We start from the raw sequence: 15,036 nt of genomic DNA, 5'->3' as shown, positions 1-15,036 counted from the left end.
ACGGCAACTTCTCCGACTCTCGAGAGGAACGTGCAGTCTAAACATACGTCTTCAGGCATCGTGTACTTCAAGTCCGGAGAGCAAGTGAGACTGGGCCCGTTCGCAGCCAAATTTCAAAAAAATTCATTTAAGACTTTAACCTTGTCTGTGTGTCCGTCAGCATGTGACATTTAGAAGGCTGATGAACGGATTTTCATAAAATGTTATATTGCGTAGTGTTAGGAGCGTTACTACAATTTGGTGACACATTCAGATCTTGGCCAAAATTGGTCGGAAGTGACGACAATATTTACACTGAGACTCACATGCGTAATACGTTAAGAATTTATCGGTGCGAGAAATGTTGCGAACAAACTTTGTAGAGGAAAATAATCCATAGTTTATGCTCAGTACACTTTTATTTATTTGAAAGATGATTAAACAAATAAGAGTTTAATGTCTGTTATGTCATAAAATTAAGGATGTGTTGAGCTGATTTTGACCAGATTTATTTTGGAGGTTCCAGAATATCATAAAGGTTTGTTTTGGCGAATTTAAACTGTAGGGGCAATAATACAGCGAACACGTCATATAGTTACGCTGTAGTCTATTATTAAATTTGAGACAGGAATGCTAAACATGCCCATTGATTTCATTGCTAGGAGTAGGCCATTAACGCTCATTTGTTACTCTAAACAAAATGTAGATAACTCGCTGAACACAAAGTATTTCACTCTTCTTTAGAGCAACGTTTTATAGCCCTTAACCATTACCTTTGTACCACATTATGAATCTTGTACGATAAAAGAAAAGTTTCTATAACCTGCAAAGCACTTTTCTGAGGAGAGTTCCTCTTCTTTTCATGATCAAAACTTTAAACTTGGAAACTTTAGAAGTCAAGTTTTATGCCTTCTTTTCAAGTTCCTGCGCGTCTTATATATTTCTTTACCTTCACTTCTAGTGAAAAATATTAAGTAAATTTGATTCGAAATTGCACGCACGTGTTTATATAAAAGCTTTCCCATCTATTCTGCTTATAGTTCCAAGGAATACACTCGTACTTACGTTGTATTAGTTGTTTCTGATGTAGGGTTTAAGAGGGTCATGACTTTGTACCAACGCTTTGGATGAAAATGCCGTCTCCATATTTAGTGTTAAAATAAAGGCAGCATATTCCAGCGAAACGTTGATATACAAACACAAGACTACCTAGCACGTCAATCTAGACCGCGGACTAATATTTCCTTCTGCTTCATAAAATAAAAAACTCTTGATTCAACCGTGACATTCGTGCTGAAACTGATTTCTTACGAACACTTGATATGTTAAAGTTTTGTACAGGTACAATTGTATGCGAACAAGATTTTCAAAAAAGGCTTACTTGTAAATGAATGACGGTGTTTGCTATGAAATTGAACAATTGTGCAGTGAGATGCAACATGAACACAGTTTTAATCAAGTCTCTATGTTTGGTAACATAAAAAAAAACGTGGCAGTAAATGTACTGAATGATTGGATTCTACCTAAATTAAAGTTAGCTTAATTTTAAATTCAAATCTGTATTCCCCTGCATCGAAATCTGTCCCGCCTAATCCGGTGTGTACATTCGTTTGACATTACAATCGTGATGAAAGGTTCAAACTTTGCTTCTGTTAGCAATTTCGAAACTGAGGTTCTCCGAGGAAAGCTGAATCAGGTTCGTCCTGTGTGCTGACAATAAAGAATAAGTCCACGAAATATTTATGAGAAATACGAAGAATAGCGCGGCAAGAAGCAGTCGCGTAATTGAATTTATCACGTTTTGGTAAGTGGAAAATGGTGCTCGGGTATAATCGGTATTGTGTGTTGTAGAGCATGATATTGTCATATTTTCAACATACATTTGGAAACGTGAGAAGGCGGCTTTAAGTAGATAAACGAGCTGAACAAATGTTGGATATGGAAATATCTTAATCTTAAGATGTTAAACAATATGCTGTTGTAGGCTTTGGAAAACTTTATAACGTGGACATGAGTAGGATTTTGCCAAGAATTACAGGCCATCAAATCCTCAGCTAAAGAGAGTCTAGGATAATACTTTATTAAAGTAGAATGAGCCATTGTTTTATGAACGACGCTCAAAACTATTACAAAAAAGGAGTTGAAGTGTTTGCAGAATTCAAGCCTAATTAATGGAGATGATGTGAACAATGTAAGACGCGGAGGTGGTATCCGAAAGACAAAAATTTATGAGCTTGAAACACAGCAGACATAAAACATGAGAGATCCGAATAAAAATATAAATTAACTTAATAATTACCTTAATCAAAAAGCATTTGTTGATCTGCTTGAATGTTGATATATCACTAAATAATATTAATCGGACTTAAATGGTCACAGCTGAGTAATTAGGACCCGAAATGTTTTATTGGGCCCAAATTGCTGAACTGAAGAGAACGTCCTGACCCGCAGGAGGGCTGTAAGATCCTGCATGTGGTCCTGCATTTCTTCCTTATGACCAACTACGCGTGGATGCTGTGCGAGGGTTTATATCTGCACACTTTGCTCGTGGCTGCCTTCATCTCCGAGTCTCGGCTCGTCAAGTGGCTCTACGGCCTTGGCTGGGCCATGCCTCTGGTCCCCACTGTCATCTACACGTCCTTGCGCGCGGCCAGCTCCGACGAGAACGACACCAAAGAGTGAGTAGACCTGCTGATTTACACGTGATGAGGTGGAGGAATAAGGCGATAATGTGTGTATGATCTGAAGCTTTCACGGCGACTAAGTATAATAAATTATTCTCGGGTTACCAGCCCTGTAAGGTGGCTTAATGAAGAAAACACCAGTGTTTCGAGAACCATCTTTGTTCTCGTCCTCAGGGTCTGGTAGCCCTAGAAGTATTTATTATAAGAATGCGAGTGTCTTTTACGATGCTGCGCCATAAGGTCTCGTAGACTATATCATCGATGAGCATCGCCCTGAAGAATGAGGCAATAAGGACTTCCGAAACGTGGGTAAATTTCTACGGGACTACAGGGCGCAACATCCCAGAAGACATCTTCAAATAGGCCGCCATGAGAACTTGAAGTATCACTTCATGTTTGTAGTACTTTTACTGTAGTATTTTGGGTTATAGGGCTATGCAGGCATCTACGTAGATGATTACCAACGTTTCAGACGGACATATCACTTCCATCTTTAGGGGGAGAATCGGGAGCGATAGGTTTCACCCTAACGCTGGTAATAACCTACAAGACTTCAAATTGTCGTGCCAGTAGGTGAGTTGTAATTTCAGTCCACGTGCCGTGGTAGTCTAAATTTATTTTGTATTTTAGTTTGTCGAACATCAGCCATTTTACCAATAACGGCAGAAATACAAGTTACAAGAACGCTCTACGTTATTGTGAAATAAGAGGGGCCTGTGGGAAATTGGCGTTTAACTTTTGAAAATAAAGTTAATCCGTGAAACGAAAACTTGTAGATCTCCGGTTTTCCCTCCAAAGAAACCAATAAACCTCCACGTGTGGCAGCCACACCTGTCAAGAACTACACACACTGATATCTCATGTTCAATACAGTTGTTCTGCCAGACACATGATGCAGTGGTTTGACTATTAGCAATGCAAAAAAATTCTTCGCCATTATAGAACAGCCTTTCACTGGACGGTATGCAGAGTCCATTAAATTTAGTTCATTTTTCCACAGTATAATCTTTGCTCAGATACGCCAGGAGCATTAAGCCAAAATATGGCCTCGAACAAAGTTTAGTTGAACCTAAGCTTTCCAGACGCAAGACGACCACTATGTAGGCTTAAAATCTGCATCCAAAAGCTCTTATTTCAGAGTTACTCCCACAGTCTGACCTATAGATAAATAAAGGTCTTAACTCTTTAAAGTTCAGTGGGAATTCTGTGTACCAACCGCTTTAACAATTACTAACTCCGCATTTTGTATTTACGACTTCCGTAAGATACCTAGAATTAACAGCATTTTATTTCATTAAATAGCATTTTTTTAAATATAGAATTGTTGTTTCCTTTGGGTTATGGATTAAATCTTGAAATACTTTGTGAACGAACTTCGGCTTCAAGGAGTTAATACTGAAAATAACAAGCGATATCTCGTATATTAACACAAATTCATATTGGCTCCCGTAGCTTTTTTAATATTAGCACTTCGTGTTGTTATGCCAGTTTTCGTCTGCATTCTTCTCGTCTAAAGTTTGATTGGATTAGCATAGACTGTGATTGGCTTTGAATAAATTGCCTCGCAGCTGCAATAATAGCTTTTAATTTGCAATAAATAAACATTATGCCAGTAAAGAATGCAGAACTGCAAAGAACGCGTTTGGAAATTATGTAAGTGGAGTAAACTGACATCCTTTTACACTTATCAATAATTTTACTTTTGTGCTATGTTCAATGCCTGTGCAACACGGACGTCGTGTATAGAAACACAGGCTACCCGCATAGAAACACGTAAACATAAACATATAACATGAAATATTTTAGAAATGGTTGATACGTAGTGCCAGTCGACAATAATTTCTTTTATTGAACTGATAAGGAACATTGTCTCAGGCTGTTTGTTCCTTTGCGTAGACTTGGATGAAAATATTTCTTTACTCCACAGTCGCCCGAAGTATGTAAAGAAATATGTTTTTCAGTTACAGAAACAGTTTAATAGAAGTTCCCATAAAATGATACAGTGTAATTTTATGTTAGTGGACGTCACGATGTCGTATTCGACAGACTGCAGTTTGACTCTCGGACAGAGTACTGATTAATCTGACTGAAACGATGTGTTTATTTGGTCACAGTAGGTTTACCCAATGCGACAGATTACGAAACAGATGAAATCTGCTGCATCTGTTGTCCCCAAATGTAGGGTTCTGTCCCAGTTCAAAGACATGTGACTTCTCATAACTCACCGAGTTTGAAATTGTTACGTATGTTCAAATAACACGCGTTGGGAGAGATAAGAAAATCATACGAAATTTCGATTGGAAATCTTGAAGGAAAGATACCAATCGGAAGAGAAAACGTAAATGGTAGGATAATATTAAAATGGATCGTAGGGAAGTATGTGAGTGGGTGCGGACTGGAATCGTTTGATTTCCGAATAAGGGTCTGTGGCGGGCTGTTGTGTACATGGTAATGAACATTCTATTATTCTATTATTTCTTGGCTACCTGAGCGTACTATGAGCCTCTCAAGGGCTCTTTCTCATGAAATGTTGCTTACTTATTAATTTTCTAAGAATATTTAGATGAAATTTCGTTTTTTCAAGCCTGGAACATGAAATTGATTTCTAACGAATTGGCACACTGTTCCGTTTTAGCAGCTTTGTTCAGGTTGCTGTGAATAAAAGATTCTCACACTGTTGGTTGAGGGGGGGAGTTGGTATTTTATAGTGTCTTAGGCCCTCGAATTTAACGGTTCTTGACATATTTTTTCTGAGAAAACGTAGAAAGTTCAGTTTATGGAACCGTGTAGACGGTGTTGAAACGTTGAAGTACAGGCTTACACCAGCTATTGAAACCAAAATATCATAAATGCAAGAACGTGTTTGGACCGAGCCATAATATCGTAACACACGTTCTAAGTGTGTGTCGCCATGTTTTATTTCATTCAAATATGTATCATGGATACCGAAATAAAACCCTTTCATACACTTTCTGAGCCCCACTGTTACGATCTACAAGATGTGATATAAAGTCGACAAGGAAAATGAATTGAAAGTAGAGACATGGAGTTAGTTTTTAACATCGATAACTAATGAACCATTAGAGTGAGCTTTATAATAATAGGCTAATAACTTACTCCACTGGGACGTTAGCTTGAATTTTACGTGTGTTATAAGCGAGTTCTGTTAACGATGGCTAGTTAGCTGCAGAAACGCGTAATGCTTAGTACATGAAATGTGAGTGTTGTTTTATAAAATCCGATAGGCTTGTGTGTTATAAAGCCAGCGGTACACGAAGATTACAATGTCTACATTTATCTCAGTTCACAGCCCAAATTTATGTCAAGATTTGCTGGCTTGTATGTTCTGTCGTATAGGAGATTTATTGAGTGCTAGAAGATGGAGCCATCTTTTATATGTGTTAGAATTATTTATATGTGGATTTTGTATATTCTAAAAAATCACTTTAAATTGTGAGATAAATTATGTGTTACATTAATCAATATAATGTGTATTCTGGTAGAAGTTTAGCAACGTTTCAGTGATCCTTGCTGCCTGCATCATTAGGAATCATCGCCCTGATGATGAAGGCAGTAACGATCTCTGAAACGTTGCTAAATATCTACCAGACTACATTGCGCTACAACCCAGAAGACAACCAACCATCTTCGTACTCACCCCCATGAGACCATAAAATCTCACGGACCATAATCCCTTCCTTTCACATCCTTTCCAATTCTACATCCACAGTAACCCCATGCTAAAAATGTAATTAATAACCCTCGGATTAGTCAGGCTTCTAGTACATGCTAATTAAGCAAAAATGGCTCTGTCAGGTCATGAAGACGGATACTTGACTTTTCAGACACTGTGTGACTGGATCTGAGCCAATTCACGACAGATGTTTCTCAACACTACTGACTAGGTCAGCTCCAGATTTTCGAGCCAAATTAACTCAACCAAAGTATAAGTAGGTCAGCAGTAACTGCTACTCGCCATGATGATCCCCACGATAAAAACACGTTTTATATGGAAATCGCCAATTCTTCCACATATAGCATGCATCGTTCCTGTATACGGTACAGATATAGTACACAAGCAAACCTTTCTACAAATACAAAACTATCTGTAAACATTGTTTCGATCTATTGGTTCGATATTTAATCTAGATTAAGCAGATTATTTTCCTGTTATTTTGTTATGAATTCCTGAATTCGTTACTATTGTGATTGTTTTTTTTAATTATTTCACGACGCTTTTTATCTGCATGTGGAATGATGAAGGGAGCCCTAAGTACCTCAGTTGCTAGTGTAGTAACTACTATACGATCTGGGCAAACGGGGTTCGATTCCCGACATATTTAGAGATAATTCCTTCGCCACGACGTGTTGTTCAGCTTTGCGACCCACCCAGTGGGCACCGGGGCTCCTTCCTCGTAGGCAACACCGCCCGGGCGTCGAACTAACTCACGTCCATGAAGTACTGTTGTTAATAATATGTGGAGCTACACTTTCACTCCCCTATACATCTTCATGGCGTGGTACTTAAACATAAGGGAAAGTTTACTTTTTATTGAATGATGAATTGGAAAGTACATGGAAGGAAGTAGTACTTGCCTGTGTTAATGTAACACCTTATCATTTACCTGGAGAGACTGAGGAAATCCACTAAACCTTCTAGCCGGAGTCTGGGTTCGAACCTGAAACCTACCAAATACGAACCTTTTCCTCGCGACGTACTTTTTTTATTGCTCTGTGATATTGGTGCCAATGGATGAGGAACACACAGTACGATTAAAGGAAGGACAGAGAAAGAGACGCGGAATTCCAACGTTTTGTTTTCAAGGTAACTGAGAAGTATATTTTGGTATATTTAACACACCCGAAACCTAAGTACCTTCTAAACTGATCTTCTGAAGGCAACTCTGGTACATTCCACAGCATAAAGCAGATGTAAAATTACATTTATCGGGCTACTTTGTCGGTGACCGTCGTATTATGCCTTCAGTCTTTCAAAATGTTACACGAAATATATTTTGTACATGTTGATGAAGGCGGCCCTAATTTTATTTCAATACATCTTAAGTGTCGGCCATTTTCATATAAATGTCAGAAGTCCGTGTCGTTGATCCAGCCAGCATCTCACACGACGTCCCTGTGTGTGTGTGTGTGTCTGCAGGTGCTGGATAAGCGAGAGTCCTTACACTATAGTGCTCATCATCCCAGTGTGCGCGTCCATGGTTCTGAACCTCATCTTCCTCTGCAATATCTTGCGGGTCCTGCTCATCAAACTGAGGGCTGGGCCCCACGTCGGGTCATCTCGTCCTTCCAGCACCCTACTCCAGGTTTGTTTGCTTCCCACCTATCAAATCTCGGGCGCCCGCTGTTCGTACAAATGTCTGTTTCTACATTACACTTATTTTCACATGCTGCTTATTAAAGTCTTTGTCTTGTTTATAATATTACAGAGCTGTTTGATGGCGATTTTCTTACTTATTTTATAACGTGAACCTGCAGTTTCGAGAATTTCATATTTAGTGACCATTTTCATGGAATTATAAAGTGTTGGAAACAGTTGAACTATAATCAACATCTAGCGACATAAAACAAAACTATCAACCTACTTTGTAAGAAACTGGTCTAACATTTCTTGGGAATACATAAAATAATTTGTTTTCATGGGGTCCTTTCACAGTTTTATGTTGAGCGAGCTGTTTCACTAAACAGGTTCTGTAACTAGCGAAGATGAAATTATTCGCAGAAAACTTGATGGCTGATCTTGTCTGTAAGAAGGATTTATTTCGCCTCGCAGCGTTATCAGTCAACTGTCATTTGATGGCTACTTGTTACAGGCTGTCCGGGCAACACTGCTGCTGGTACCCCTCCTGGGGCTTCACTACCTCGTGACACCATTCCGCCCATCACAAAACCACCCCTGGGAGGGTGTGTATGAAGTCACATCAGCTATCACAGCTTCATTCCAGGCGAGTTTCTAGTCACATGTACGCACTTGGCCTCAACACGAGATAACAGAAATTACTCGAATGTATTCTGACTTCAGGTAATAGTCCGAGCCTCTGAAGCGTGACAGAAATGCCTGAACACGCAATGGATTTGTATATGAATAATATATTCTTCTAGCCACAGAAACTGGTTAGTTTAAATTAAGTCTGTGAACCTCGATGCATTTTATTTAGCCTATTTATAGTTCAGCGACCCTTCAGTGTCTCAGAATATGGTTGAATGACAGGACGGTTAATGGACTGGAAAGGACATGGAAAGAGGTGGTCATGGAAAAGTTTAAGGTGGTGGTGTGTCATTTAGTTGGAGGAAATATCTCAGCATAGTGGATGTCCGAACCGAGATTTGAACCCGGGACCTCCCTATTAGGAAAGAGCGTTGGTAATCGTGGTATATCGATACCATTATCTCAGACAATGTTTAGTATACTGGTACCACTGGTATGGCATACTCTTTAAAAGGCCAGTTATCGAAAACAGGCTCCACATTGACGCAGTGCATCTTACGGTACCGAAATATTAAAATTTGTTGGTGCAGAAACACAGTATGCAGTGGTCAGGATATCACAGCCTCTTCTCATTACATCCCGTCAATGAGCAGTGTAACAGTTAATACAACGACGTATTCCGCATTGAAATCGCCGAGTTTTCTTTTAATGAACTGACGAAGAGGTTACGTTAGCAGGGATGGAGGCAGCACGTTCTCCAACGCTGTTGTGAAGCTTGAAGTCCAAACAAACCACTGCAGGCGTTAAACCTGACGACAGTCCTCAAGTCTAATACGATGCGACGGGTTCCTGGGAACTTGTAACGAAGGCAACTTGAAACAGCTGAAATTAGTTTTCCGCCACTTTGCGCTTTGATGTTATTTCAGAAGTGAAGAGTTATTTCAGTAGGAGGGCTGAACACTATTGAGGACCCTACTTACAACATTTGTATCCGAAACGAAAATAAATTTATTCTAAATGGTTCTTAGGATGTTTTATTACAATCTGGATTACAGAATTGGGTCCGTTAGAAAGAGATAATAACCACAATCACTGAATTGAGGTTCCTCTCTTTCATACACTTGAAGTTGAGGACAGATCATGTTCACGATACTTTGTGTTCTTAGAATAACAAACAATGGACAGAAGCTCAGTTATCCAGAAAGGAAACTGCCTGATAAAATAATGTAAAGTTACTTGTGCAACTTTTATATAATAATTCTCAGTGACCGTCTGTCTGTCATGACATTTTGAGGCACATTCAAGTAGAATTAAGATCTTAAACTTAATCTGCATACTTCAACATATCCCCTTGTTAGTAGCTAGATTTATTGAAAATCCCGTGAAAGTGTCATAGGTTCGAATCTCTGGGCAATTATTTGGGTGTTTTTCTACATTCCCAGTCTTATAAAGGGAAAGTTTGTGAGTAAAGAGATGTTATAAAGTAAATAAATTATTCACTTTCAAATATTGTTAATAATTATAAGCATTTAAGCAACTTGTGTTATTAACTTTCTGTTTCTGTTACAGGGTCTCTGTGTCGCAACACTCTTTTGTTTCTGCAATGGAGAGGTAATTTTCCATCCACTATTCATTTTCATACATTTTACATTTAACATTGAAGTAAACTATAAATTATTTAGATGTGGCCAATTTTAATCCTTCAGTGTCCCTTCACTCTTTCTGTTGGGCCCATTTATTGAGCCAGCTGAAGACGTGGACCAGGATTTTGTGAAATTGTTTGTGTTTTACGTTCTAGGTAGTAGCTCAAGTTAAGCGAAGATGGCAGCATTTAATGTTTCGACCACGAGCCAATTCTTGTACTGCCACGACGGTTTCGGTACGTCAGGTTAGGTTAGGTTAATTTCTCTTATATGTTCTATGAAATGTTGTGTGGTGGCTATGTTAAGCATGATATAATTTTTAAGCCCATGTATTATATTTGTATGTATTTTGTTATTTTTACATAAACTTTGTAATGAATAAAATGCATTATGACATTTAAACTCTGGACGAACAATTGGAAATGTTTCAGTTGTGTTCCATCCGCATTTTATATCTACCGCCAATTCACAGTGTGAAGGTCCACATTATTCACAACGGCGCCTGATAATAAATTTAAATGGTGGTAGGCCTGTAGGCACTCATCAGACGCAGCACACCCGAAAGAACGCTTTAAACGGCCCATTCAAGTACGAGTCTGGCTCGGCGAGCTTGACTCGTGAGCCGGGCTCGGATATATTTCACCACGCATGCGTAGCAGACTCCCAGACTCGTGACGCCCCACCCACAAGCGACTTTGGCTCGATGGAACCCGAGCCGAGCAGGACTCGTACGTGGATCGGCCTAGCTGTTGTACCATTCTTGCACTGCACTGGAAAATGGAAACAGATACAGTGTGATCATGATTACCAACCCCCCCTTACCCGTTCACGCACATACAACAATTAGAAAAATGTAACAATGGTATTCAGTTTTGCATGTTCTATTAGTATCTTTGTAGCTGACAAAGTTTAACATTTACTATAAATGTGTTTGGAGGTAAAATTATCTTTATTCAATGACGTTGGAATCATTATTTATTTTTCAGATTGTGAGATCAAATGGCGCAAATGGAATCTTAATGGATGAGGATAATGTGTGATACGACAGAGTGCTATGTAGGGGACCATATTGACTGCTTCTGTACGTACGGAAAGTGAATGACATTTGGCAGATGTCTTCAGCAAGGTTTAGTTATTATTGCATCCTCATAGGCGTACGTATGCAGTATACAGACCATCTGTATCTGCCAGAAAAACTGAAATTATTTTCAGGTTTTTCCACTTTTGATCATTAAGGTTGTGATTTTTTTTTGCTGAGATTTTAGTTTTTCATGGTGGTGAGTCTGAAGATGGCTGTCTTCTGGGTCGTTGCACTACGTAGTCTGGTAGAAGTTTACCAAGGGTTCAGAGCTGCTTTTTGCCACCATCAACATAGTACGAGTAAAACTCACCGATCGCCTTGCATCCATCATCGTCGCTCTGTTGACAACGCATTGTGCATCAACCCAGAAGACAGAGATCTTTTGATTTCTGTCTCACTGGGTACTTATTTTAAAGAAAACTGTGAACAATGACATTCTGATTCATAAATACAGTGGATTAAGTACAAATTAGAGGTATAACTTCTTTGATGTAGTTATTTACTACATGAAGATAAAATGGCTGTGCTCGAAAAACAAAATCTAATTTTTATCTACATCTCAGATAAAAGTTTAAAAACAAACAATAAGGAAAAGGATAAGAAGGCAAAGGAACATTTAAAAAACATTTAAATCTGCATATAGCTATCATGTTCCAGAATATTCTTTCAATTTATTTACTGCGAGTTTCGTCAATCGTGCGAAATAAGAAAGGAACTCGTAATAGTGAGCGATGTGATTCTTGAGGATCAGACACAAGGCATGAAGCATCAGTATTCTGTCCTGCATGTCATAAACTTTAATTATTGATCTCCTAGATTGAATGCGAGACTCTGAATCTCTGAGTTGTGGATTTTACATTTGCTGACCAAATGAAAGAAATTTACTTGACTGTGATTAATGTGGCAGTGAATGCAAAGTAGGCAAAAAATAGTTTTCTATCCTATAAATGTGTAGTTAAACAGTCAAGACCTTAAGAAAAGTGCATTTGCAATTGTGTTACTTTTGTAGATTATATGTTTCAATAAATATAACACAATCAAATATTATCCATTTTCATATCCACTTTAAAAATGCAGTTTCTCCTCACAGATCATATGATTTTACTGCAATCTACTGGTAGACGTTTACCAAAGTTTGGAGGTTCTTGCTGCCTCCATCATAGGACAATGACTCACCGCCATGAAAGCCTCAAATCCTACTTGACAGGAAAATAATTTTAAACATTGGTTTTAAAATTTGACTTTTGCATAATTACTTAATACCTTCAGATTACCAGGAAACTACAATTAAAGATTTGACAAAACATTATTCTTCATTAATTATGAATACATATATATGTAAAGATAGTTGGGGTTTATAGCGCTGCATGATATTTAAACCATTTTTCAGGGATTTTGACATCTGAACTATTTTTTCGTTTTAGGAACATTTGCAATGAAGTTTCAAAACTGCTTCCTGCATTCTTTGTTTGTCTACCGACAAGTAACAAGTTAACGTGGATTTTAATACTTGGGAGTTTTTGCTAAAATATTTTGCAACGTTCTGATTTTGTTAGAAGGACAGCACTAAAAATCACTTACACAGAAGACTATAAGTGTCTCATTCATAAGTTACTGAATATTTATCAGACAGAAAATTTTTTTCAAACAAAAGTTATAAAGAAATAAACACCCATTTTATATCTATTATAGATTGTTTTTCCCTTAAATCTTGCTATTTTCAAGATAACAAAAGAAAAGGGAAATTTATGCTATGCTTTTTGTGCAGGCACCAAAGTTAGCGTTAGCGAGCAAGCTTAAAATCTAGAGGAAATAACATCATGAACATTCCAGAACTGTAAAACTGTGCAAATGTTAAATGCGTTGTAATTATTTCATGCCATAATTTTTTTGTATGAAAGAGAATAATTATAAGACGATGTTTGTTGGGAAGGGATGAAAATTAACTTGGTTATTAATTCTGAAGGGTTCTAAAGGCTGTATATAACAATTAAAATTTCTGGGTTTATGGATTTTATCCATTTTTCTATTCTGAACAGAACAGCTGCATGAGTCCAGAAACCTATATATTTTATCTGAGACTGGAGGTTTTTGGCGTGGTGAAGATGTTCGTGTTCTTCTGGGTTGTGATGCCAAGTGGACACAATGTACTTAGTATGTGGCTAGAATTAAGAAGTTTCGCCTGAAAAAGAAGTTACGGGTACAAGACAGACTAGATGTGCAATAACGATGCAGACAAAATATATTCCTCCTAATGTAAGTTATGTGGCCAGTGCTTCCAAAAAATCTTCTGTAATTATAAACTTCTTGAATTATATTTAATGTATGTGGAAGTGTAAATATTAGTGGAAATATTCTGTTCATTTGAGATATTGTGTAACACTGTAAATAAATGTGTGAGGTGATAGTTTTGAATGTGAGCAATACAGAACTAAATTTATTTTGCAGTTATTGCAATATTATGAAATCTGCAATGACTTGCAATATGAAAGGAAATAGATTTTAGTTTGTGACATGAAATGTATTTGCAGAGAAACAAAGGCTGCCCATATATTTTGTGTGATAATGAAACTTGTCACCACCATCTGCATCTTTCATTACTTTGGGTCACCTACGCTAGGAAAATGCAGTACCTAAAGGTGATTGTAATTATTTTCAGTATTTTCCTTCATTGTACTTTTAAGTTCTTTGACTGGTCTCTATATTTTACCAGAAGCCTGGAAAATGTTCTACATCAAATGGTATTACAAAATAATTCGTAGATACCAGGTAGGAATTCAGAAGAAATAGATAAACATAATTGCACAAGGAACTAAACAGATTACAGAGATGGGACAGAATTGGAGAAAGCTGTTAGAATTTTTCAAAGATCCAAACACCAATCGAACATTTACTTTGTGCACAACTTTGGTTATGAAGGTTATAAAATGTTTCAGAAAGCAAAAGACATTGTGGTGACTATGCTGAGGACAATGCTGCAAAGAACTTGGCCATGTTGGTTACATTCAAAAGTGTTATAGAACAAGCCTGAAAAAGATTATGAAAGATGACAATGCTGTGGAAAAAACTTGTATTGGAGCAGTTGGGTAATGTTCTGATTAAGAAATTAGCTATTTGAAGGAGCAGTAGTGATTTTCAAGCAATGAGGTGAGCAGTGTGGTAAACTTCTTTCCACAGGTTGAAGATGACTGTCTTCTGGGTTGTAGAGTCATAAAATCTGGTAGAAGTTTACGAACATTTCAGAGGTCCTTGCTGCATACATCATCAAGTTAACGAGAAGACAGACGTCTTCATACTTACTGCTGTGATAACTTAAATACTACTATTTTTACTGTGAGATCAGCCAATTGCCAGGTAAGAGATGAAGCCTCTACCTTAACATTTAAAAATATTCATTTAATTAGTGTCTGCTCCAGCAATTTACAATACTTTAATAAAATATGTGGAGTAATACGTCCTACCTTTGATGAAAATTAAAATTCAGTCTCTAATATTAATAAATTACTTTGCCTGCAATACATAAATGCACAATGCAAAAGTAGATAGCTGTATATTGTACTGAGCCAATGTTAATGGCTGGCAGGGAGTTGGTACGGATTCCACTAGATGGTGGTGCATTGACGAAGTTAAATAAATTTGGCGCCTGCGCGATTGCTGGCTTTCAGACGGAAAATGTTCCTTCTAAAAATCAATAGGTTAGTG

The 15,036-nt window shown here is 37.7% G+C and overlaps 2 protein-coding genes across 8 annotated transcripts in view; both read left to right on the top strand.

The window, feature by feature from the left end:
• The window catches only part of Dh31-R (Diuretic hormone 31 Receptor), a 129,804-nt gene extending 116,055 nt beyond the window's left edge, over positions 1-13,749 (top strand). For 4 of the 7 annotated variants that reach the window (XM_022070251.2, XM_022070246.2, XM_022070249.2 and 1 more), the window contains 6 exons: positions 2,431-2,657; positions 7,822-7,987; positions 8,495-8,626; positions 10,180-10,221; positions 10,409-10,498; positions 11,240-13,749. In XM_022070251.2, coding sequence (XP_021925943.1) covers positions 2,431-2,657; positions 7,822-7,987; positions 8,495-8,626; positions 10,180-10,221; positions 10,409-10,498; positions 11,240-11,293 — 711 coding nt within the window. In that variant the 3' untranslated portion in view covers positions 11,294-13,749. Of the gene's footprint in view, positions 1-2,430; positions 2,658-7,821; positions 7,988-8,494; positions 8,627-10,179; positions 10,222-10,408; positions 11,191-11,239 lie in introns of all 7 variants that reach the window. The other 3 variants (XR_002544070.2, XR_002544071.2, XM_022070247.2) reach the window with 3 other exon arrangements.
• Positions 13,750-14,082: 333 nt separating this feature from the next.
• Positions 14,083-15,036, top strand: part of LOC110832851 (diuretic hormone receptor) — a 160,175-nt gene continuing 159,221 nt past the window's right edge. The window contains exon 1 of the mRNA XM_087356973.1: positions 14,083-14,688. The gene's annotated coding sequence lies outside the window, so the exon portion shown is untranslated. The remainder of the gene's footprint in view (positions 14,689-15,036) is intronic.

This window comes from Zootermopsis nevadensis, unplaced genomic scaffold (genome assembly GCF_977971745.1).
Source record: "Zootermopsis nevadensis isolate Lab colony 2312 unplaced genomic scaffold, Znev_1.0 Znev_ptg000028l, whole genome shotgun sequence".
In the NCBI taxonomy this organism is placed as follows: domain Eukaryota; kingdom Metazoa; phylum Arthropoda; class Insecta; order Blattodea; family Termopsidae; genus Zootermopsis; species Zootermopsis nevadensis.
The sequence above is the reverse complement of the archived record's forward strand: the minus strand, read 5'-3'. Positions and strand labels throughout refer to the sequence as shown.